Genomic DNA, 24663 nt, shown 5'->3' on the forward strand with positions numbered 1-24663 from the left:
TGACGAGGGGAAGGAAGGAAGAAGAAAAAGAAACAGAACAACAATAACGAGGAGAACAGAAGTAAGAAGAAGAATGAAAAAGAAGAAGAGGCAGAAGAAGAAGAAGAAGAAGAAGAAGAAGAAGAAGAAGAAGAAATAGACAAAGACAAAGAAGAAGGAGAACAAAAGTAAGAAGAAGAGAGAGGAAAAAGGTAGAGAGAGAGAGAGAGAGAGAAAGAGAGAGAGGAGAGGGGGGAGAGAGAGGGGGGACGTGGTAAAGAGACAGCAAGACATTATAGTACAAACACAATCAGGTGAGAATATCGGGTTATACCTTTTCACGAACTTGAATGTAAACATAATCAGGGAGTCATATTTCCTCGGCATCAATTGTTTATACAAGAATATCACATTCAGATTTATGGTAATAGAGGAGCTCTCACGAAGATTTGGACTTTTTCAAACGATTTCTTGTTTTAAAATATCTTAAATGCATTACTTCTGACTTGTGGAAGAAGCACTACGTCAAAAATTAGAAGAACGAAAAGGATTGCCATGCTTAAATGAGAAAGGCATCTCCGCAGTGAATACAACAACAGAAATCAAACTTGCCTAGTGAAATTCGAGAAACACGTAAGGGAGATCCTGATGATGTTAGTACATAAAACAAAAACAACAAATGACAGCATGAATTATTCATGTGAGGGGTGAAATAGGTCTTGTGACACATGCTCCAGCAAAAATTGCTCCTCGGTAATTTCCTGCGCTTGTAAAAATGAAGCCTGGCTGGAATGCTCCCCAGGGAGTGGAGAATGTGCATACATTGTGTGCGTGCAAGCCTGAATCCGATGACCGGGGTAATAATATATTTATCTGTAAAGCGTTTTGAGAGGGCCTTCGGTCCTGAAAAGCGCTATATAAGAACTAGCTATTATTATCATTATTAACCAAACTCCAAACTTTGTTCTGGTTGGTTTGTTTAACCTGACAGCTAAGAAAGCATACGTATATTTGTAAGTAAAGCAATTAGGGGAACGATGGCTTTTAGTCCTCACCAATGCAATTGGTAATGATTGTCGATGCCTTAGCAAAGGGCAATAGTGCATCGAGTGGGTTTCGAACTTCGGACCTCTCGGTTACGTCGTTACGAGACCACTGCTCTACCACGAGATATCGCGTCTCCTTATGACTCATCGTACTCAGCACTAAACCTCATCATATCCTAACCTTAAACATATTCCTAAACCCCGATTGGAACCCTAACCCTGGACTTGTGATGAACTAAAGCCCGGAGCAACTGTCGCAGGAGCATATGTCAGATGCACAGGGTTTAATGGTGAGTGAATACATAAAACGCAAGCGCCAACTAGATAGTAAATCGTTAGCTCTGGAGATGGAAATGAATTTTGTTCGAAAATATTTAAGATCGCATTAGTAATGACAATTTCCTAACACATAAGAAGAGATTTGCGTTTTTTTTTTTTATATGCGTTCTTTAACCAGAAACCTTTTACAGAAAGTAGGGCATATTGCCTTAAATTTGCATTAAGCAAAATCGCGAACACTTTCAAAAAATTATCTTGATTACGATTTTAATAGTCTATTGCATTTCCAATATAAATCATGTCCAGATATTGCAATAGGTATATATTCCCTTTTATAAGTAAGCAATTTTGTGATTATTATTTGTTCGTTTCCCCACTGGCTCAATATGTTATACTCTTGTTAAGTGCTCTTAGAAGAAGCTTTTTTTTAAATCTGTGAAACAAATTTTACGATTCAACCTTATGGCTGCGAGACAGATTTTCAATTAATATCCCATTACTCTTCATCTTCATGTGCTCATTAATCTGCCCTAGCCTTTTAAAGCTTGCTTTGTTTATCAACATGACTTTACACACAAATATTATTTAATAAAAATGACCTTTCGTCATCACCAGAACTGTGGATTACGTTTCATATGAATGGCTTACAGACTGTACTATGATTGGTTGTTATGATGACAACACAATAATGGAAAATAATTATAATTAAACTATGATTCGATGTTTTCATTCTTAATTAATTTCGAACAATAACCAGTTCTGATACCAACGGATTCTTATTGACCGCTGGTCACTCCAACCGCAGTCCCTGCCTAAGAAGAGCCCTATTAATAGACCAATCGGATTTGAAGTGTATTTTTAACAGAACTGCACCCATAATATTTTACAAATTGAATTTCAAAGGGTTTTTTGACATCGAAAATTGATAATCGAATGATCTTTAAAACCAAAATAATTACATTTCATTACAACTTATACTAAAAGGTTGAAAGTGCTAGCTATTGGAAACCGCAGAAAAGAATATATTACAGATTCTGTTTTAAGCACTTGTACACCTATTACATTTTGGTAACCATACAATTTGTAATTTGAAAACCAGCTTTCCTGAATACACTATCGCCTGACCACTGGTTGTAAAGACTGCATTCCCGCAATAAGGAAGGAAAGCGATTGAGTAGCCCATGCATAACGTGCATGCCACATATGCATTGTACAAATTAAAACAAGAATTTTCGAACAATAATCAAATGAAGACGTGCATTAATAATGCATGAAACATTTACATCCCCTGTGAACGTGCAAAACATGCATTTACAAAACCATAATGATCATGCTTTAAAGTTTTATTCAGCTCCAAAGCCATCTATCTATTCACAGAGTTTGGCCAACTCCCTTTCCGATTGCCAATATCTGGCTCCTGTTACTATATGTCTGATAAGAATACAACATCAAAATATGCTCCATATAGTGCGCCGAACCTACACCAAGATGCTCAAAATTTATGTATAGATAGTTTGGCTCAGCGCTATCACGGGAATTCGGGATAGTATTTTCTTTCACGACAGTGGATGTGATTGGAATGACGAAGAACTATTATTTTTAATAACAAAACCCGCCCAGTATTTCTTCCCGCTTTTTGAAATAAATAGGTGAATAAATGATTTCCAGTTGACCAAAAGGCTATTGTACTTTGTTTGCGAATTTTCATCAGTGTGTAATTCTTTAGCTCTTGCGGTATAAATAAAAGCTAATACAAAATATGCTAAGGAATAGCAGTGATAATAACTTCAAAGTTAATATGAATTCATCATTTAACGTGCTTTAAAAAAACAAAAAACTATTTGACTATTAAACTTCATTGCATATCTTATTGGGAGGAATATGTTTTGAACTCATGTTTTTATTTTACATGTTTTTTTTGTATGTGAATGCAGGGCTCTCTGGAGGAGCAGGTCCAGAAATGGACTTGAAATGAGACCACCCTGTTGAAATGAAACTATAATAAATGAATAAATAAATGAATATATGATGGATTAATCTGCACATTTTTAAAAGTAATGCAGTTATGTGTCAAATGTTAATTCGTCCTACTGTCAATAGAATAATTATAAACGACAAGTAATGTAGACGAATATAAAGTGCATTACATATAATTATATCATGCATATCAAATATCGCCAAGATGCTGGTCAAAATGCTTGAGGTAACGGATCACAAATAATCTATCCGGAATATAATCACATAACAATGCACGAAATGCGATGAAATTTAATTAGTAACATGCCAAATGCTGTTGGGAAACAAGCAATACAGATGCAGATGATAAGTTGCTTATGGTGCGGTGACGCAGCCAGGGTGCATGAAGATAGCTTTAAATATATTAAAGACGAACACGACACATACTCATTCGTGCAGGCTAGAATATCACACCTTTTCTGTTCATCTATAACGTACGTTTGCATTTAGAAATCCCAAGAGTAGTCTAACCAATAAATAACCTCAGAATCGGGTGATCTAGAACGTGTATTCTTTTAAAGAAAATACAACGATTTGTCTATTGTACTCGATTGATATTCTATCATTTACTCCTGAAACTCGAATGGTTCAAATATCACTACATCATTTTGGGGGAAAATTATTCAGGATTTGGAAATCCGAAATAGTAATCATATTACGGAAATTCTACTTGATTAATAAAGGAAAAACTTTTATTGAATATAAAATAAACTAAACTGCTGCAATTAAGTGTAACTTACCATGCATGCACATCTATCTCTAAAATAAATGTATCGTAATTCATTAATGATTGGAAAGTTGCGACTGATTTAAGGAGGTACGATTAATTTGGGAAAAAATATACGATCATTGGTTGTAACTCTTATGTTAAACGGCTCTTAAGATATCAAAACGAATAAATATGAACAATAAAAAGACTTACGTGTTAGGTGTGGGATTTGTGCCATCTTGACTTAATTTTAAGCCATCTTTCATCCAGTAGAAGTCGAAGGGTTTGGGATTAGCAATGACGTCACACCCGAAGGTTACCGAAGCGCCCGGAGCAGCCCGAATGTCCGATGGAAGACCCGTCAGTTCGGGTACGTCTGCACAATATCAACAGCGAAAATAAAGAACTTTAGAAAATTGAAAGAAAAAGAGTTAAAGTTCCTAAAGCATGCTACATCTATGAACTCTGAGAAATGAAGAAGGATTGTGAATCTGACTTTAATACAAAAATTGTAGTTAGTCATATCTTGTCCTAGGCGGATGATCAGCAAAATTTATAGCAAATAATACTAAATATAAGAATAAACTTACATTTACTGAAACATGCATGATTTTAATTTATAGGGGAATTATACTTACTCTTTACAGGTTAATTAGATTATCATTATCAAAAATAACATATGAAGTCTGTTTATCCTCTTTGTTGTTAATTGGATGTTGTTGGTGCCACAACTAGGGAATAGACTATCATATTGACAATGATATTTGAGTGCATGACTTCTTTTCCCATAAGACATGAGGCTGTACTGCCATCTACGTAATCACATCACCCTCGTCTACGACTCGTACAACAGGAATATACTTGGGCAATACCTCATAAGGTCAGTGAGTATTAGTAGTCATCCCTGGCGTAGTCCGACATGTTGAACGGAGGGGGGGGGGGGGGGGGGGGCAGTGACACAAAATCACAGAATCACTCTAAACACTTGCGGGAGGTTTGAGATCATGACCCCTAGGTTCCGTGGATGACCTATATTTAAACGTCTTTGGGCATAACCCCCTTGTGCATCCTTTGTGCGCCCATGCTACGCATATGATTATAAATAAGAATATAATTATGAACACAAATATACGTACATTGCACGACCAATTCCACGTAACCAAAGTTGGGGCCGATGCGATTGGTCGCCTGACAGCGGTAGTCTCCACTCTGTGTCCTTGATACATTAGTGATCATGAAAACACCGTGCTTTGTATCTTCTGCAATATAGAAGAAAAGAGGAGAGTTACTAAATAGTCAACCTTCGAAGAACACGACATTGATGCTGTATTCAATCACTAGAAACATAGGTCCACGATTCATAAAACTGCTATCAATAACACCTGCCACGCCATAAATCTACGACAAATTGCTCTTTGCCAAATGTAAGGTTTTTAGTAGCTCGTTACAATTGTTTTATCAAGTTATTGATAACAATTTTTATGAAACAGAGCTCTGATGTAAGAGTGGAACCGAGTAGAGGTTCCGAGGTACAGTGGATAATTTACTTGACTCTCATTCCTAGGATTGAGGGTTCAAATCCCGGCCGAACACCAATAACATCCTTTTGATTTAATCCACATTTACCGATCTCCATCTAGGTGTAAATCATTCTGGTGATTGGTGCGGTCATTATAACAAATTTACAGGGCCATCAGGAAAAATTTCATTAATGCCGATGAGGCTTACCCGGGTCAAAAAATATTATTACATGTATTACTTTTATCATTATTATTATCATCATCATTACTATTTGCTAAATCGTCTTCCTGAAATAACAGTTCCTGCATATTTTCCCTCTTATTTTGACATTATTTCTATGATGATATTGCAAACGTGTAATCTCCCACTATGTTAGGATCCTATTACGACCGGAAATTGTTTTCTGTCATAATTATTATGTGCCAATCAGAAACTACGACAAGTAAAGGGTTAATTAAAGCCGACCTGATGCCGAGGTGGACTACGTCGTTTGATAGACGTGACCTCCTCATGAAATCATGCCCGATTCCACATTAGTAAAAGCGGCGGCAGCGGTGGGATGCCTTGCATTATAAAGAGCTGAACAGGGGTGTATAATGTGTGTGGGTCACGTGTATATAGATCCTCAGGGACTCATTTCTATCAGGTGCACTTTACCAACCATCCTCCACCTTTCCACCGTGCATGACGCTCATTCTAAATTTGTTGGTTTGGCTCAATAACTTTTGCTTCAGATCCCTAAAAATATGCCAGGGGGGTGTTTCACAAAGATCCTAAGTTGAACTTGTCTCTAAGTTGGACTTAAAAATCATGGAGAGCCATTAGCATCTATGAAAATATTTTGAAAAAGTTGTTTTAAAAGGCATAAAATGTTGATTCAAATCATTCATATTTTTCGATTATCAAGAAAATTTTATGTTCTAGATGTGGAATTTATAAAAAGTTGAAAATACTTGAATTTACGCTTTTGAATATATTTTATTTTTAGACAACAAATGGCTCTCCATAACTTTTAACTCCAACTTAGAGTTAAGTTCGACTTACGATCTTTGTGAAACACCTCCCAGATGTATGAGTAGAAAAGTCTATCATTCCGCACAATCTGCATCCACTTTTGTTTCACGAGCATCTGGCGTTTGATACCAGGAATTTTTAAAACGAAATTAAGATTTAATATCTTTAAATTGGCAACACTTGAGGGATTAAAACTCCTTTTTCAATAGACATTGGCAATTTTTTAACTTTCAGGCTCATGTATATAATTTTAGCAAATATTACATTTCATTTTAACAATAAAGCAATAAAAGAAATATGAATTCCCTAAGCTCTGTGTTATAGCATCCAAATATGAGAAGTGTAAAACATTTACGTGGTCATAAAAAACACACCTCATCTCTGAACGAGACTTGAACGAAACATTTAATTTGAACTAAAATTGAACAAATTACCTGTTCCCGCCGACAGTTCTTCAGGCTCAGGCTGGTTGGGTATCATTTTTACCCAGGTAAAGAAGGGGGCGGGTCTACCGCTGGCGTTGCATCTTAAAGTGATGTTGTATGTCTCGTTCACGAATATTCTGTCTGGTTCATCGATACTCCAAAATGGCGGCTCTCGGGGTCCAATATAGTACACGACAGGTGCATCTGAGGACGAACCAAAAAAGAATTCAATTATAAAGCATTTAACGCATGTTAAGCGGTTTCACAGCGCACAACAGAGTTCTTTATTCCACAGAGTTTTGCTCTCCTTTGAGAAATTAGAAGTAGCGAATCGGTCATGATCAGAGAAAGCGTTAAAAACATGAAATGAAAAAAGCATCTGTTTGTCATGATACTATTACATCTTGTAATGTTTTATCCTACTCAGACATACTTTTGTGTAGCTCTAGTGCTTTTATGTGATTTCATCTTTTGCATGAGTGCTCCTTGACATAATTTAGTCGTAAACTGTAGATGCAAGAAAATGTTTAATACATTGAGATTTTTACAATATCTTGTCTTGATCGATAAAAGCCTTTTTTTTCGTAATTTTCGCCTTCTGTACTAATATCTTCGTTTACCACATGTTATTAATAACGGAAAGGAAATAGATCTTAATCTCAATTGAAAATCATATGTGGGTGTGCGTGTGCGGAGTGTGTGCTTGAGTGTTAACCTCGGTGAATGAGAATGAAAAGGGTTGTAGGTATGTGAAAACGGCTTTCGACTTTCAGCTAAACTGCACGTTGTTATTATTATTAATGATAGTTATATTATCGAGAATTTAGGGGCGCTAAAACAAAAACTGTAACAGTGCTTACGAAATGTCAGAAACAGAAACATAAAATACATAAATTCATAAAAATAGGTAAAACACATTATGCTACTGAGGGAAGAAGTGTGTTTTGAGAGACCTTTTGAAAGAGGCAAGACAGGTTAACTTTCTGATGGAAAGAAGGATATAATCCTTCGTTGCCTCTCGATACCTAGCTCTCCATTAAAATGCCAGCCCTTCTCCGCCATTTTGAATTCGTAACACGTGCACGTCATATCCACCGGGGCGTCATATAAACATGGGATGAAACGTGTAGCGAACACCCAACGGTGGATTATTTACCAGAACCTTAACGGATGGAATACATCGACCTCTTTTGGGGAGGCATTACGCATCAGTGCTTATGCAAGAGGACTACGTATCCAAGGAAGATTGTTACCCACCGGTATATACAAAATCATCGTTTTCTTGAATATTTCATTAAACGTTGATTAAGTCCCCAGTACTGTTCCCCGGGTATGAGAAGTTAACGAGTTGCAAATTAAGGAGGAACTGGAGAGAATATTCTGGCATTAGTGGTTGTATATACCCTAATGGATAGGATGAAAGGGAATTTCGTAGTAAAGGCGATTTTTGTTTGGTCTGAATTTTGTTTGTTTTTGGAATTAACGATACATTATCAGGTTGTAAAAAGTATGATATTTCGACACAAAGTATAGTGTGATTAATAAACGTGCATTGACTTGAGATGATCCTATCATATGTTATTGAATTGAGTTAATGAAGAAACATGAAATGATTCTATTCATTAGCTAAAAACCAAAGCGAACCGACAATTTATATGCCTATTGTTATGTGGTTGAATTCAATTTGTGAAGAAGGGACACAGAATTACTCCCACACAACAAAACATAATAAGAAATATCTTAATGACTTATTGGTAGATTCTAAATCTTATTTGAAAGAGGGTCATTGTCTTTGTAGAAAAAAATCGAAACGATGCGGTGATTCTTGGACAGAGTTTTTCAAGACCAGAATTCCGAGAATTACGGCACAAGGTGCATAACTTTGACGAACGTCAATAGTACAAAGTAAATCATTGTTTACGACCCACTGGGTACTTTTGATATGGTATACATGCGACTGAAATGAATAATTCACAATTATGCCTTATTTCAACATCTGCAATCTTCAACTCCATTCCATTTCTTAGCTACATATTTTTTCTATTTATTGATTTTCTAAGCATATCTAAACCATCTAGACAGCATCTGAGGAACTAACACTTCAACAAGCTCTGCTTCCAGTAAGTTCCTCTTTTCTCGTGCTTTTTCTATCATATTTGTCGTTTAATTGCATATTTTTGTAATGTAATTATTCATTGTATTATGTTTTGCATGAGAAATAAAATCATTTGAATCATTATTGCTCGCCACGGACAGTATTAATTTCAGCTTGTATTTTCATCTTGCATGGATACTCAATAGTAAGTGCATTACAGGATTCATTATCTGCTATCGCTCACGATTAAAGTTTGAAGCACTCTTCCCCTTTTGGGAGTGAGATGACGTCACAATGGTGTCTAGTCGTAGCGAGTCACTTTAGTTTATACGGACATCATGAATATAATAACATCCCAAATGATTACGTACACCATGACGCTGGGTGAAAAACATGATTAACTATGCCAATATGGAATTTGATAATATAACAAGTGTTATTAGCTGTTCGCAATTAAAGAGAAGGATTAAAAAGAGAAATTAAACAGAGTTTCTGGTTAAGATTAAAAACGAGTTGTGCTCTCTAAAATAAAAAATGGTGAATATTCACTCCTGTGTTTTTCACTCTCCTGGGAGTCACGTCAGTAATTAGGAGTGAATATTGATTGTTTCGAGTGCTCTCAAAAAGCAAGTTACCCTTTTAACCCTCTACTTTCGCTATATGTTCACTCTCGAGAAGAGTCACGTCATTGATGACCCTCGATTCTTGTTTATAGAGTAATTATTTTTCTTCTCTTGACTTCAACGTAAAAGAACAACATGATAGAAATGTCCCACCCCCCCAAAAAAAAAAAAGAGGATTAACCTTAAAATGCCCGCATGTTGGAAATATGACAAGAACTAGCTAGAACATTTTGATCAAGTTCAAGCCACCTTTGTATGTAATCCCATATACGGTGCATGTAATTTTAAGCAAGTTTGTGTTAATATGTCCCTCTATTTTGATCATTACTTTGATAAGCCCACAGCAGCCTATAAATCAACGGTGGTGCACTACATTATCATCCTTTCCCTTTTTTCAGTCATTTATTTGTTTGCGTTTCCGAGAATTCAGTTAACTATTTCTCTTTCAGATATTTCCTAATACAGAAAAGAATTACATCCGTCATATTTTCCTGTCCTAAACATGATGAAATGAAATATGATGTTTTGGGCAGGTATCACACGTTGAAAATACCCGCTGAAATATTTACCGGGTAATTCGAAGAGTCATTTAAGGCTTACGGTATTCCCGCATGAGTATTGAATTATTTGACTTCAATACGACGAGACAACTATAAGGTGAACAGACAAAATCCAGCTGAAAGAAATAGCATCAAGGAATTATATGTACTGTGGGCAACTTGTGATTGAAACTTATGCCTAGTTACTTTGTAGTAATAACACATTTTCCAAATTTTAGTAAAATTTCTAGAAAGGTGCATACTTTAAATGTCACATCGAAAATGTCAAAAAAAATGTCGTAGGAGCGAAAATCGCGTGTATACTGTATAAAGATAAGGAAATATGTTCCCGCACAGGGCACTTAATGTTGCAAATGAAAATCTTGTATGTTAAGATGATAGCTCAACACAACACATAATAATGTGATATTCTGAGTTTATATAGCATTTAATACATTTTGACGATGTATCCAAGCACTTTACAAATTCATCACGTCTCCGGTCATCAGATTCAGGCTGTCCTGCCCACAATGTATGCACATACTCCACTCCATGTGGAGCATTCCAGGCAAGCGCCACTTACAGACGCTCACAGTGCTTATCAAACTGACTTTTTCTGGGACACCGTGTCCTCTACCACTTGCTCTAATCGGCTATTAATGGAGGGACGCACACAATGTATGCACATACTCCACTCCTTGGGGAGCATTCCAGCCACGCGCCACTTACAGACGCTCACAGTACTTATCAAACTGACCTTTTCTGGGACACCGTGTCCTCTACTACTCGCCCTAATCGGCTATTAATGGAGGGACAACCCACGGCCGATTGGCGGCGACGTATGATTGAATTTCATTATTCATCGATGCCAAAATTAATTTCTGGCATCAATGCAATGACGGACACACCTTCCATACCAATATCATGTGTTTTATGTCTGGCTGGTGTGCAGGTCATGTAGATATATTTTCAAGATCAACTTTGAAGTCTGTTTCAAGAGGCATATGTACAGCCAATGGGAGGGCACTGGAATCATTGGAGGTGGGGGGGGGGGGAGGGGGCTGAGGCCATAGATAGCAAAATTAACTGCTAGCACCAATTCAATGGCGGGTACAACGTCTGACTGGTGTGCAGATCATGACTGACTTCTTCAAGATCAAACTTGAAGTCTGTTTCAAGTAGCGTATTTCCAGCCATTTGGAGGGCACTGTACTGGAATCATTGGCAGGGGGGGGGGGGGATAAGGGAGATAGATAGCAAAATTATCTTCTGGCATCAATGAATTATTCAATGACGAAATCAACTTACGTTTCAAGCACCTAAGTCTGATTGATTAACAGGGCATGTAGATGTATTTTAAAACTTTGAAAAAAAGCGTTTTAGCCCTCCACAGGCTATTTATTTAGTCAAACAAAACATTTTACAATTCAATGAAATGAAGTCATTTCTCTCCTTGTTAATATAAACAAATGTTGTAGTGACTGCCATTTAGTAAAAAGAATTGTTATACATACCAGATATAGAAATAAATATATCTCTCGTCTTCATAATAATGAATAGGCCTAATTTTCTTCTTCAAAGAATTAAAATTTGGAAATTTGTTTGTACGAATAGTTAATGCTTAATCAAAGTCACCATGCAATTTAAATCATCATTTTTTTTTGTCTTCAAATCCAAAAATTACATTTTCTAAATTACACTCTATCTGTTCTTGGGAACCTTCGTTTATCTATTTCAACGTTTAATTCCAGATTGATTTTAAATCTTAACTGTGAAGTCTATATCCAATCGCGTTGCAAAGGTGCTGGAAACTGGGAGGGGGGGGGCTTGTTTATATTTCCCTTTCCCTCTCCATTTTCTTTTCCCCCTTCTCCCCCCCCCCCTGCCTTTCGATTGTGGTGGGGGCGATTTTCTGTGTTCCTGCATCCATGCCACTGTCTTTTCCAACGATACTATGATCTTTTAAATTTGTGTTTTCATCACGTCTTGTTTTCCAATCACCTGTAGATAATACGTGCCAGTGATGTATGCGGAAATCGATAAACAGGGGTGCTAGAGGTGAATTTTTAGCGGACTGAAAAGGGGCGCTGGTGGGTGAGTGTAGGTGGGGGGGGGGGGGGTAGGGGGATAAATGAATCTGACACACCTGCATGCAGTTTAACTATGCCATGGTATTACGTATGAGTGCTATATACAGTTTAAGTGAGAGCGCCACTGACTCCACCCATGTGTTGGCTTCAATATTTGCTGTTTGAATGGATTTTCAAACCCAAGATCTGATCGAAGTGCTTCCGAGTTAAGAAGCTGTCGACAGCTCAAACATGGCGTCGCTTCCTCTTTTAATCCCACCGTTACATTCTTGATAGTAATACTATTACTAATACCGTGCAGATATGAAGTTATTAAAGCTATTTTTCTCGTTTCTTAGTGTCAAACTCAAGAATAGTCTTAATGTTCTTATTTTTATTTTTTTAGAGTACTTGCCCTCCATGATATCGAAAAAGGTGCACAGGAAAAGGTTATGCAACGCTGTGCTATATTTAAAAAACTTTCTTCGAAGAACTTTACAAAAAATTATTTATTTTGCACCCACAAGTAATATTCTATTACATATATCTGTATTAAAAAGTAATACATTTCCCTTTTTCGAAGGGCGACCCTGTTATCTTTCTGTTGCAGGTACAACAAACACTGACAATATATCCAAGTATACGTCGTTATAGTACTCCGGTTGATGGCAATACAGGCAACCCTGTTTCAGAGATCTTCGTAATTACCAAGCTGTTACTGAATGGCGACGTTAACAAAGCGGCTTGTGATTACCCAGGACCTTAGAGACTCTCCCCCTAATGGGGAGAGCAATGATGCAGTCTTATACTTCGCGTCATTACATATTTTATATCCAATTGAAATCAATTTAAGCTGGCGTGAGACACGAAAAGGGAACACACGACATTAAATTGGTATGACTTTCATGCATAAGATTATGTGGTGATAAGCCATATACGTGTAGCTACTCCTGTATTGGTTAACGAGCATTGAGAAGTTATACAATCAACGTAACCCCATTGCACTCGAGCGTCATTTTGCTGACGTAGGGTTGCGTCAGGGATTTTTGACGCGCATCGTAAAAGTAATATCGCACAAAAATAAAAATGGAAATGCAACGTGCAAACAATGCTGTGCAGAGGCTTTATAACGCAACATGTCGTGTTTATTGCAGCCTGGCGTCATTTTGCTACGCCAATAGTATTGTATCGTATTGTATTGCTTCATTAACTCAGCCGAACATACACTACTTGCATGTTCTGTATTACTAACATGATTTATTCACATAATTGCGACTTAATCAATATTTCCTATTGGCATTACAGTTGAACTAGGTACAATATATATGATTATCTTGCAAACGAGTATTCGTTTGTACCACGTCTATTATTGCTGTGTTATATCTTTCTAAAGGTACGATTACATTTTATTTTATCTGTTCTGTATAAACGTTATGATTTTTGATGTAAATATGTTCATGATAATTCAGGGCCCCATGGAAGACTACTACTTATTGGTGAATGGGCTGCCCTGACAAAAGATTATAAATAAATAAATGGATAGAAATGTCTTTCACACACGAGGCGCCATTCCACTTTGCCAATCGGTTCATTGCGCTATTGAAATAATTCAAATTACACCAAACCTCACGGCTACAATTAAGATATCAAATCAATATTCTTAGATTTTTTGCATAAAAAGATGCAATTCAACGCAACCCCCAAAATCAAACACAGTTCAAATTTCAATCAATCAGGATCGCGTATTTATGACTTGCGTTTAAGTTGTTTGAGTTATGTTAAAGCGAATCCGTTATGCAAGAAGACCCTAACCGCACACATCAACGATTTTCGACGTAGACTTTTAGCCCATGCGTCAGATAGTTGCGTTGGTGCATATTTAGGCGTCAAGGCCTGTGATATTTATGTACACTGTCGCTCATAAAGTTGGAATATTTTCGTTTTACCCAAATTTATGAAATTATTTCAAAAATGATTTAAAAATAATAGATTTTGATGATAGTAAACATTCTCAGATGTTATTGAAAAATAATTTGACAATGTGTGTTTTGCATGACAGCTAACGCATGTGTATGCTACTATGCTTATCAACTAGGGAACCTACACCCTTAAGTCATAAATGACAGTAATGAGGATTAATGTCCCAAAAAGGGCACTAATATAGCACATCGACACGGTTTTGATCCTAGGGCCTCACAGTTACGAGGCCATTGCTTTGTCACTGAACCATGACTGTACGCAGCGGGGGCTAGGGTAGGGGGCACTTTCAATAAATAAAAAAACCTAATAAATACGGCAATAAATTATTGAAAATTTATTGCATTTTCTGTGTTTTTTTATTTATGGAAAATGCCCCCTACCCTAGCCCCCGCTGCGAACAGTCATGGTTCAATGACAAAGCAATGGCCTCGTAACTGTGAGGCCCTAGGATCAAAACCGTGTCGATGTGCTATATTAGTGCCCTTTTGTGGGGCATTAATCCTCATTACTGTCATGTATGACTTAAGGGCGTAGGTCCCCTAGTTGTTAAGCATAGTAGCATCCACATGCTTTAGCAGTCACGCAAAACACACATTGTCAAATTATTATTCAATAAAATCTGAGAATGTATACTATTATCTAGATCTATTATTTTTTAATTATTTTTAAAATAATTCCATAAATTGGGGTAAAACAAAAATATTCCAACTTTATGAGCGACAGTGTATATGCCTGACCAGCCTTGGACGGGCCGTATCCAAGGGGCATTAGGGACTTTTAGATTTGCACGTGTGCCTTCAAAGGACGTCACACATAGCAGTCCACTATGTCGACGTGCAAATCTAAAAGTCCCTAATATTACAATTCATCAACTCCTATTTCCCCAAGGGTCACGTAATGGGATCTACATATCGCCCCTCACAGGCTAATTCACGTTGCATGGTCTGTATACTGAAACACTTGTTTTCAAATTGAATTCTACAAGCCAAGCAAATTTCCATTTGGTAACGAATTTCTTTACTACACGCTAGAGGCATCGCGTAACGACGTATTTATGCTCTCCCTAAAAATGCTGAATAATTCAAATTATTAAGTTGAAAATAATGATAAATAACCCTCATGGGTCAAGGGCATAGATGTATTACTTTCCAAGGCGCATGTGCTTAATATCAGATAAAGTTCTAGTACTCCAGGGGCACTATCTAAGTGGGAAATGTCTGTAAGAAATTAAATGCCACTTTTTATTCCATCTGAAATTTGCTCCAGGAAGAAGCTGTTGCAAAAATGTATTCGAAATTAATAAAGTTAACTTACTAACGAGTTATTGCACTCACCTGTTATCTATTATAATTGTATTTCGATAGTCAGAATGCGAACTGTATATATTAGCTGTTGCTAGGTAGGATACACATCAAGGCTTGCCCTACCTAGCAACACGAAATGTATGCCATTTCCATTCTGACTACTGAAATACAATTATTCGTAACAGGTGAATGAAATACTAATTTATCTCAAAATACATGTATTATCTTTTCATAACAAATCATAAACTTCTTTGATGGAGTTAGGTCTTTCTTCCAATTAAACATTTATTTGAATTGAACATATCTATACTCACAATTGACGATAACGTTAAACTCTGCCTGGACCTTGCATTCACTTGCACTCACTCGACATTTATACGTCATAGAGTCGTAAGTACTTAAAACTTTGATCGTCAAATTTGAGCTTCTGGTTGGATTTGTGGGGCTGTAATCAATATCGTAATTAACAGAACCCGTCTGGGGACTATCGTTCCAGTATATGTTCTGAGTCCCGGCTAAAGAGAGAGAGAGAGACAGAGAGAGGCAGAGAGAGAAAGAAAGAGAAAGAGAGAGAGAAAGAGGGAGAGAGAGAGAGGGGGAGATAGGAGGGGTAGGGGAGGTAGTGAAGAAGGGAAAGATGAGGAGAGAGATGAAGAGAGAGAGAGAGAGAGAGAGAGAGAGAGGGAGAGGAAGATGGATACAGGAGGGAGGGAGGGAGGGAGAGGGAGAGGGGGATGAGAGAGAGAGGAATACTAATAAAATATACAGGCATTATAATAGCTGTATATTAGACATATAATACAGTTGCCTATAATACTTAACTATTGTGACAATATTGTTTATTCTTGATTGATAAAGTGTTTTTTTTTAAGAACTTAATTTATCAATCTTTATGACATTCCAGATTGATCAAACTTTATAATATATTGAAAAAAATAATCATGTCATGAAAAGAGGAAAGGAAAATTATTCCAACTCCATGTGCTAGAGTGTACATAATTAATGATAGTACAAAATACATTTCATGTTAATAATAGAACATAATTAAAAGAATGTTAACGATAATAGAGATTTACTTTTATATTGATAATGCAGTTAACTAAGTATAAAAACAAATATTGCATCCATACCAATATCCGTAAATCAGTTACTTTATCTCATTTTAGTAAGAGATTGCCTTGTACCAACTAGTTTAAACAAAAAACATTTTTGTTTTTATGGGGGGGGGGTGGGGGATATACTTACCATACCAATATATTTGGAAATCCCCGGTGACATTGTAAAAGACACATGGTAAAGTAAGTGATTTTTTCTCATCTGCTTCGAGCTCTGTTTCGGTAGACATAAAGACTGGCTTGGGTGTCCTTGAGCCTGCGATGATAGTAATATCACCAACAATGATAATAATTGTGATAATGATAATATTTTGATTTGATTTGATATGGTTTATGATTAAAAAAACATTCAAATAGCAGCCAGAGGCTGAAACAAATTTAATCTACATACAAAAGCATAAGATATAAATATAAATGGTAATTCACAATAAATAATCAAGGATATGATCAAAGTAAAGAAAGATAAACAAGAGAAGAGATTGAAACGGATGACTAGAGGATAATTAAAGGAGAACGATCGCGTAACAGAAGGCAGTAAGACAAATGTAATAGAAGATTAGAAGGACTGGTAAGACAATAAAAGAGAGAGAGAGAGAGCGTAGAGAAATGTAAATCTCTATTATATCTGTAATAATAACAACGGCAATAACTACATTGATAATAATAACAATAATGACAATATTTGAATGACGAAAATATTATAATTAATAATGATGACGATGATGATTATAAAGATATTAATAATGTTAATGATAATGATAATGATAAAAAAAAAAAGAATATTAAAGGTAAAGACCAGTATTGGAAACGCCCCAATTTCAAAAAATGAAATGGAAGCTCTCATCACCAATCATGTGAAAGAATATGTTTTGACTAATACATGATGATAAAAAATTTGCCGGTAAACCGCCTACTAATTCATATATTTTGTAAATTTGTTTCTCTCGTGGTCTGTGAGAGATATAGGGTAGTCCCATATACATCTTTCTGTGTATAGTGCTTGTAACTTTACGAAGAATGGGCCAAATTTCTTATCATTTTGATGATTCCAGAACCTTGCAGATGCTAGATGCTAGATGATCAACCTTTTCTGATCGATTCCACAACGTTTCTTTCACAATGCAATCGCATGACCATAACTGGTCTTTACCTTTAACGATATTAATCATCATCATCATCATCATCATCATCATCATTATCAGTATCATCATCAATAACATGATCCTCATAATAATATTAACAACAATAATGATGATACTATAATAATGACAAATTTGATAACAAAAATGAAACATTACTATCAATCCAAATAGACTACGACTCTTTTATCATATTTCATTAGAAGATGGAAAATTATCTAACACACATCGAGAGATATATAATTGAAGATTGTGTTTACAAATATGCCAAAAAACCCTAGCTGCGTCCTATTATTCGGTAGTTTTCAAAGAGTGGGATGTCCAGGGGTGTAGTCCTAGGGGGGTAGTTGCCCTAGAAAATCATCATTAAACCCTACTTTACTATCCAGAGTATACAAATACGTGTATGCAACAACAGAACAGGACCCAGTTTCATAAAACTTGTTTTCAACGGAGTTAAGTCTTTTGTCAATTCTGCTTGTTGCTACGGCAGGCAGCCAGTGAAAAGAATTCTTTTGATAAAATTATGGAAATGCAAGCACTACTTTAAACAAACAGAACTTTGTCATTCCTTGCTCATTTTTCCTGATTGAGGTGTCATAGAAAAGGGCAGAAACTCAACTTTCTAGAAATGTGATTTTCTCTTTGAAGTTCAGATACCGTCCGCCAAATAACTTTTTGGTTTCCTGTCTTCAAATTAATTTTAATCACTCATGCGTGAAATATGCATCATATAAGTTGCATCAATTGAAAGAAGAGGATCTACGCTTTCCAAATATGTGTCATTTATTCATTATAAATGTGACTAAGTTATGATAAAACATCGATAATTCTCGGTTTCGTTTTTTTCTGGGACGCACTGTATAACAAATTGTATGAAACAGGTCCGCACTTACATTCAAGCTGCCCCGCTACGAGATTCAAGAGGAAACAAGAGAGCGCGATCCAGAAGTAGAGAAACACGGCCGCCATCTTGAAAACCTAGGGGTAAAGGAAACGACGAGGAATATTTAAAAAGAAATACTCGGAAGCAATGAACTGTGGCGTAGCGTGAGTGGGTCGCCCCTTGAAGGGACACAAGAACGATGAAGGAGGAAGGGGCGGAGGGGGAGGGGCGCATCAGTCGTGCTCGGTTAGTGAAAATAATACGAATTTACAAGGTGAGCAATTCAGAGGAGCGTGCGGGAGAAGGTCTTCTTCTCTCATTCTGTTCCCCATTCTCTCTTTCAATTTCTCTCTCTGCTCGCTTTTTCTTTCTTTGTATTCTTTTTCACCACTTGATTGCTCCAGTGCCCGGCTTACTTCGAATCATTGGATCATCACGTCCGGTCTGGTGCTCGCATTTGGCAACCTTTCGTGAAACGAAACGAAAGCGGAAGATGACGCGATTTGCTATAGTGTCTTCACAGAGTGTAGGGTAAATTGGACCAGACCGTGGCATTGGCATTTGTAGGTGATAGGAGTTTATTTCACAAAAATTGCCCCCAAGATTTCGTCAACAAAGGGACGTGTTTGGAAAAGGTCGGTAACGCGAACACCCGACTCAACGCGATGACCCGATGATACGTAGTAAGCCTGTGCCCCTGTACACTGTAAAAAGTGAAATGTTAAATAACCATTTAAGAGGGTTGAGGAGTGACCACTCTTTCAAAATGTCAGATGGATACTTTTAAACTGTATAATGTTGGATCCAGCATGTTTAAAGTGTTAATCTTCCATTTTGAAAAAGTGGTCACTCCTCGGCCCTTTTAAATAATTAGTTAACATTTTAATTGTTAGAGTGTAGCTACGCCAAGGGCCATGGGAATCGCCAGAACTTGATGACATATTGAGGATGTCGCTCAAAGATGTGCGCAGATGTAACATCCATTCCAAAGTTTTCATTTTGTTAATGGGGGGGGGGGGAGGGTTCTTAAACGTGTTCTGCTCAGTCACGTCACGGTTGAACGAAACATTATTAGGCAAGGTTTTTTTCCGCGATCAATTTCCTAGATTTACCGAATTCAATATGTTATTCTGAGCACGTGTCATGCAACCGTCTTTTGAATGAGCACATATCAAGCCCCCGATCCCCGCCCCCTTTTGAAATTGCCTGACACAAATTCGAATAGATGATATATATGCATATAACCTTTAGAAATAATTTCCTTAACTGTATTCCTTGTAATCCTAGACTAAATACCACTATCAAAAGCTAACGCTAACCTTAAAACCCAACCCTATCAACTCTACATCTGTGACGAAAGGAAGCCCGGAGCAATTGTCGCCGGAGAGAATGTGGGATCAGGACATCGCGATCTTGACTGTCACTTTCATCCATCAGCTATTACACTCTTTCATACAGGATTTGAAAAAATGCGAAAAGAAAATATCATCCGTATTCCGTCTGTTTTTATATATCTATGATATCGGTTGTTTTCAATCTCGTTAAAGCCCCACTGTCCTACTTGTAGCTACTTGCTCCCTCTATATAGAAAACTTCCCTAATCGGTGCCTGTTGGTTCCCCATGATCCTCTTTTTCTTATGTTAAATGAGAGCTGAGTTAATGAGATAGCCACCTGTCTCAGTGACCTCGCTGGCTCGCTGGGTAGTCTAATCCCTTCTAGCTGAAGAAGTAAAGCCTGTCTTTAAAACTAACTAACCAAACTTCTTTAACTGTAATCCTGGACCAATATCATATCAAAAGCTAACCCTAACCTTAAAACCGAACCCTATCAACTCTACATTTTTGACGAAAGGAAGCCCGGAGCAATCGTAGCCAAGCAAATGTCGGATCAGGACATCGCGATCATAACTGTCACTTTCATCCATTTTTAAAATGTGAAGAGAAAATATAATCCATGTTCCGTCTGTTTTTACATATCTATGCTAACGGTTATTTTCAATCTCGTGAAAATAATGTACTATTCAGACACTTTCTACTGTAACAAAGTACATTAGGTGTAAATGGGTTTAGTCTTGTTTCACGCGGAAAACGTTTACACCGCTAGTATTAACACCTCGGAATCAAAAGGTCTCGAGGATTGAAATGTATATATTCGAAAAGGTGATGAACACGGTGTTCCCGAAAACCTGAACCACCTAAATATTAATGGAATGAATAGATATAGTTCAAGAAGGATGTTCAAATTCATCATGCAGTTTCAAAATAGATCGCCTTCTCAATTTGCCTGATTACTGCAAATTAAATGAATATACACAGTGACGTAAAATGGGTTCAGACCCAGGACACTGGAGTGTGTGTGGGTGTATGTGCGCGTAAATGTGTGTGTGTGTTTAGGGAGGAGGCAACAATTTTGCCAGTTGAATTAAATGCTATGGAAAATAAGGCCATGAGATGAAAGAGTATCCCTTCCCTCTCTTACACGCTCTCTCTCTCTCTCTCTCTCTCGCTCTCTCTCTCTCTCTCTGTCCCTCTCTCTCGTTATGCACTCATTCTCTTTCAATGATAGTAATGATAACATTAATGATGATAATAATAATAACAATAATAATATTAACAATGATAATGATGTTAATGATACTGACACTACTACTATACTACTACTATACTACTACTATACTACTACTACTACTACTACTTCTACTACTACTACTGATAACACCGGTTTCTCATATATAGCGCTTAACTATTAACTGATCAGAGCGCTTACAGTATGATCATTACAGTCGGTCACTGGATTAAATTACTATTCTGTGCATTGCACGGTGCACATTCTCCACCCCCTGTTGAACATTCCGGCTAGTCGCCTTTTGCGCACATGCTTATCCAACCACAATGACGTTCGCATCCTACCAGATACTCAATTAACACCTGGATGAAGAGGAGCAATGTAGTTAAAATGCCTTGTTCAATGCCAAAAGTGCCGTGCTGGGGCTCGACCCATCACCTTCGCAATTTAAGTGTTTAAACCACTGGACTATGACAACTCTACATTAAAAAGGTTGAATGGCCCTTTAAGATTGCCCTCTTGACGTCCATGAATAAAACAATAACCGTGACCTTGAGCGTAATAATATATGTGAGGGATTGGCAGACATCACGAAGGTTTAATAGGGTATCATCTTTCGCACCAGAGATGGTCATTCATTGATAATTTAATCTTAAGTGTATTTCAGAGTCTTGAATTGGTAGCAGTATTACAAGTATAGTAGTAGTAGACGTAGTAGTAGTAGTAGTAGTAGTAGTAGTGCTAGAAGTAGTAGTAGTAGTAGTAGTAGTAGTAGTAGTAGTAGTAGTAGTAGGACTCCTACTAGTAGTAGTAATGGTGGTGACTGTGGTGATAGTATTATTATAAGTAGTGGTAGAAGTAGTAGTAGTAGTAGTAGTAGTAGTGGTGGTGGTGGTGGTGGTGGTGGTAGTAGTAGTAGTAGTAGTAGTAGTTTTAGTAGTAGTAGTTGTATGATTTTTTTTTTTAGGGGGGGAGGGGGGCGATGAGGAAATATATGACTGATTCCTCGGACCGTCATTACAAAGCCTCTACATGTCCCACAAACAAAGGGATGTGTACAATAGAGGTAGTTGCCAAGGTTTAGAGACACTCAGTTTTACATAGCTGACGGCAGTAATGCACCTTCCTCTTTGATGTATACTCAAATATTCGTGGCATATTACAAGCAACAGTCATAATATTGATTACATCAATATTAGAATGCAGTTGAGTTCTGGTCAGGGCGAACATTCACCGATTGGAAGCGTTTGAATGTTGCCTTCTCTCAAGACAGTATTTGGCAGTGAATTCTGCTTAATCCTTTTTTTTCCTTCTATATTCCAAACCAATCGCAAAGGCTTTCGAAAATAACTTATGGCAATCTGATAGCTCTGTGCCCCACCTATGGATAATGTAGAGTGTGAACAGGTTGGGCAATACTTTCCAACACTTTGCCAATAGTCAACCCAACCATCTATTGAGCAATATTTTCGTATTTTGCCCAACAGTTGGTCAAGATTTTCCCAACAAGTAGGCTACCGTAGTTGGGCAGTTGAAGGGTCATATCTTTGCCCCAATTTTGGTCAAAATACGAAACAATAATATGCACGTGTTAAGTAGGGTACTAACGTTTACCAATACCACTGGGCAAATATTGCCCAATAGATGGTTGGGTTGACTATTGGCACAACGTTGGGCAAAGTGTTGACAAAATATTGCCCAACCTTTTCACAGTGTAAGGACAATAGAATGAGGGATATAGTACGTAATCCGACTGTTATTTATAACGATGGGAACACAATAGGGTATTGAAGCTGCCCTTTTGATATTAGTTGATTTCGTGAAAGTCTATGCGATCGCATTTTTTCAGAGGAAATACTGTTTCATTAAATTTGTTTTCAATAACAAATGCTAAATATCTATGACAACTTAGCTCTCAGTTAATCAAATGCCATCATGTCGGTAGCTGTTATTAGTTATTGCAACTTGTTATCATAATTGATAATAAGTTTTACAAAACAGGAACCTGATAATTTAATATGTTTTGTTGTTGTTGAAATATAGCATTGTAAAATACATGAAGCATCGCAATAGGAAAGCGCTCGTGGCAGAAACAATCCACAATATTATGGGCAATTAGATGACAAACACATACAAACAAGGACTAAAAGAAAGAAAGAAAGAAAGAAAGAAAAAAAGGAAGTAGCGGAAGGAGAAGAAGAAGAAGACAACAGATAAAAAGAAGAAAAAGAAGGAGAAGAAAGAGAAGAAGAAGAAGAAGAAGAAGAAGAAGAAGAAGAAGAGGGGGAAAGGTGGAGGAAGAAATCCATAAATGGAATTTACAGTACAGCAGGTGAAATTTGTCACACATATAACATGAATGTAACATGCACGCCAAGCAATGTTGGAGTCTGTGGCTTAGAGCCACGGCGGATATAGAGTTGACATGAATACTTACCACAAATTCCGAATTGATATAAAGTGGAAAGTCAAGTCGATTGGATATACCACACAATCAATCAGTAACCGAGTAAAGCATCATTTGAAGATTACCGAATTTTGCTATCCGAACGATTTACAGTTTGATTTCTTGGCTGATGATGTAAAAGCGGCTTTCAACAAGTCTCCGTCGGTACTGGATATGGAAGTACGATATGATGGATGTCCGAAAAGCACTAGACTCGCGCTTGAGTGAGATGTATTATTTAGTCAACCTTGGTCAACCTTCGTTCCTGAATGCGCTCGAGAAGCATTACCCAACATTCGCAACGAGTCCATAAGTCATGAATGGTGTGCGACGAACACACACACACACACGCGCACCGAACACACTGAGGAGGAATGTACGGGCGGTACGTTGACAGGTTTTGGCGCCGTTTAGGGCATTTCTGGTACATCATTGGCGCCTTTTTACGAACGGAACCTCCCCGTTGCTTATAGAACGTCAAAGTTTTGAAGTGTCGTAATAACACGCACAGCGTTCTGAATACTTTATGAGATTAAAGCCTCACCGTCCTACTTGTAGCTACTTGCTCCCTATATATAGAAAACTTCCCCAATCAGTGCCTGTTGGTAACCCGTGATCCTCTATATCTTGTGTTATTTGAGAGCTGAGTTGATGTGATAGCTACCTGTCAGTGACCTCGCTGTGTGGTCTAATCCCTCCTAGCCAAACTAGTGCAGAAAATCTTTAAAACTGCTCATTTCGCTGTACCCAATATTAAAGTAGCTGTATTCTGTACAGTGCACAAAATAGACGAGACTTTGACTTTTGATGGGGCACAGCATACTGAGCACGTCATGCCATGCGTAACTCCTTTGGGTACCGAACAAAATAGATGGGGGAATCGTCAATGATCGTTAAGGAGACGAAACCTT

The 24663-nt window shown here is 37.3% G+C and overlaps 1 protein-coding gene across 1 annotated transcript in view; it reads right to left on the reverse strand.

Moving 5' to 3' along the window:
* Window positions 1-24159, reverse strand: part of LOC105439348 (MAM domain-containing glycosylphosphatidylinositol anchor protein 1) — a 30134-nt gene extending 5975 nt beyond the window's left edge. The window contains exons 1-7 of the mRNA XM_030978057.1: window positions 23744-24159; window positions 18750-18834; window positions 16845-16970; window positions 15914-16114; window positions 6999-7193; window positions 5166-5288; window positions 4243-4405 (exon numbers count right to left, since the gene is read on the reverse strand). Of these exons, the coding sequence (XP_030833917.1) occupies window positions 4243-4405; window positions 5166-5288; window positions 6999-7193; window positions 15914-16114; window positions 16845-16970; window positions 18750-18825 (884 nt within the window). The 5' untranslated portion in view covers window positions 18826-18834; window positions 23744-24159. The remainder of the gene's footprint in view (window positions 1-4242; window positions 4406-5165; window positions 5289-6998; window positions 7194-15913; window positions 16115-16844; window positions 16971-18749; window positions 18835-23743) is intronic.
* Window positions 24160-24663: the final 504 nt, after the last annotated feature.

This window comes from Strongylocentrotus purpuratus, unplaced genomic scaffold (assembly GCF_000002235.5).
Source record: "Strongylocentrotus purpuratus isolate Spur 01 unplaced genomic scaffold, Spur_5.0 spur5_scaffold_1, whole genome shotgun sequence".
Lineage (NCBI taxonomy): Eukaryota > Metazoa > Echinodermata > Echinoidea > Camarodonta > Strongylocentrotidae > Strongylocentrotus > Strongylocentrotus purpuratus.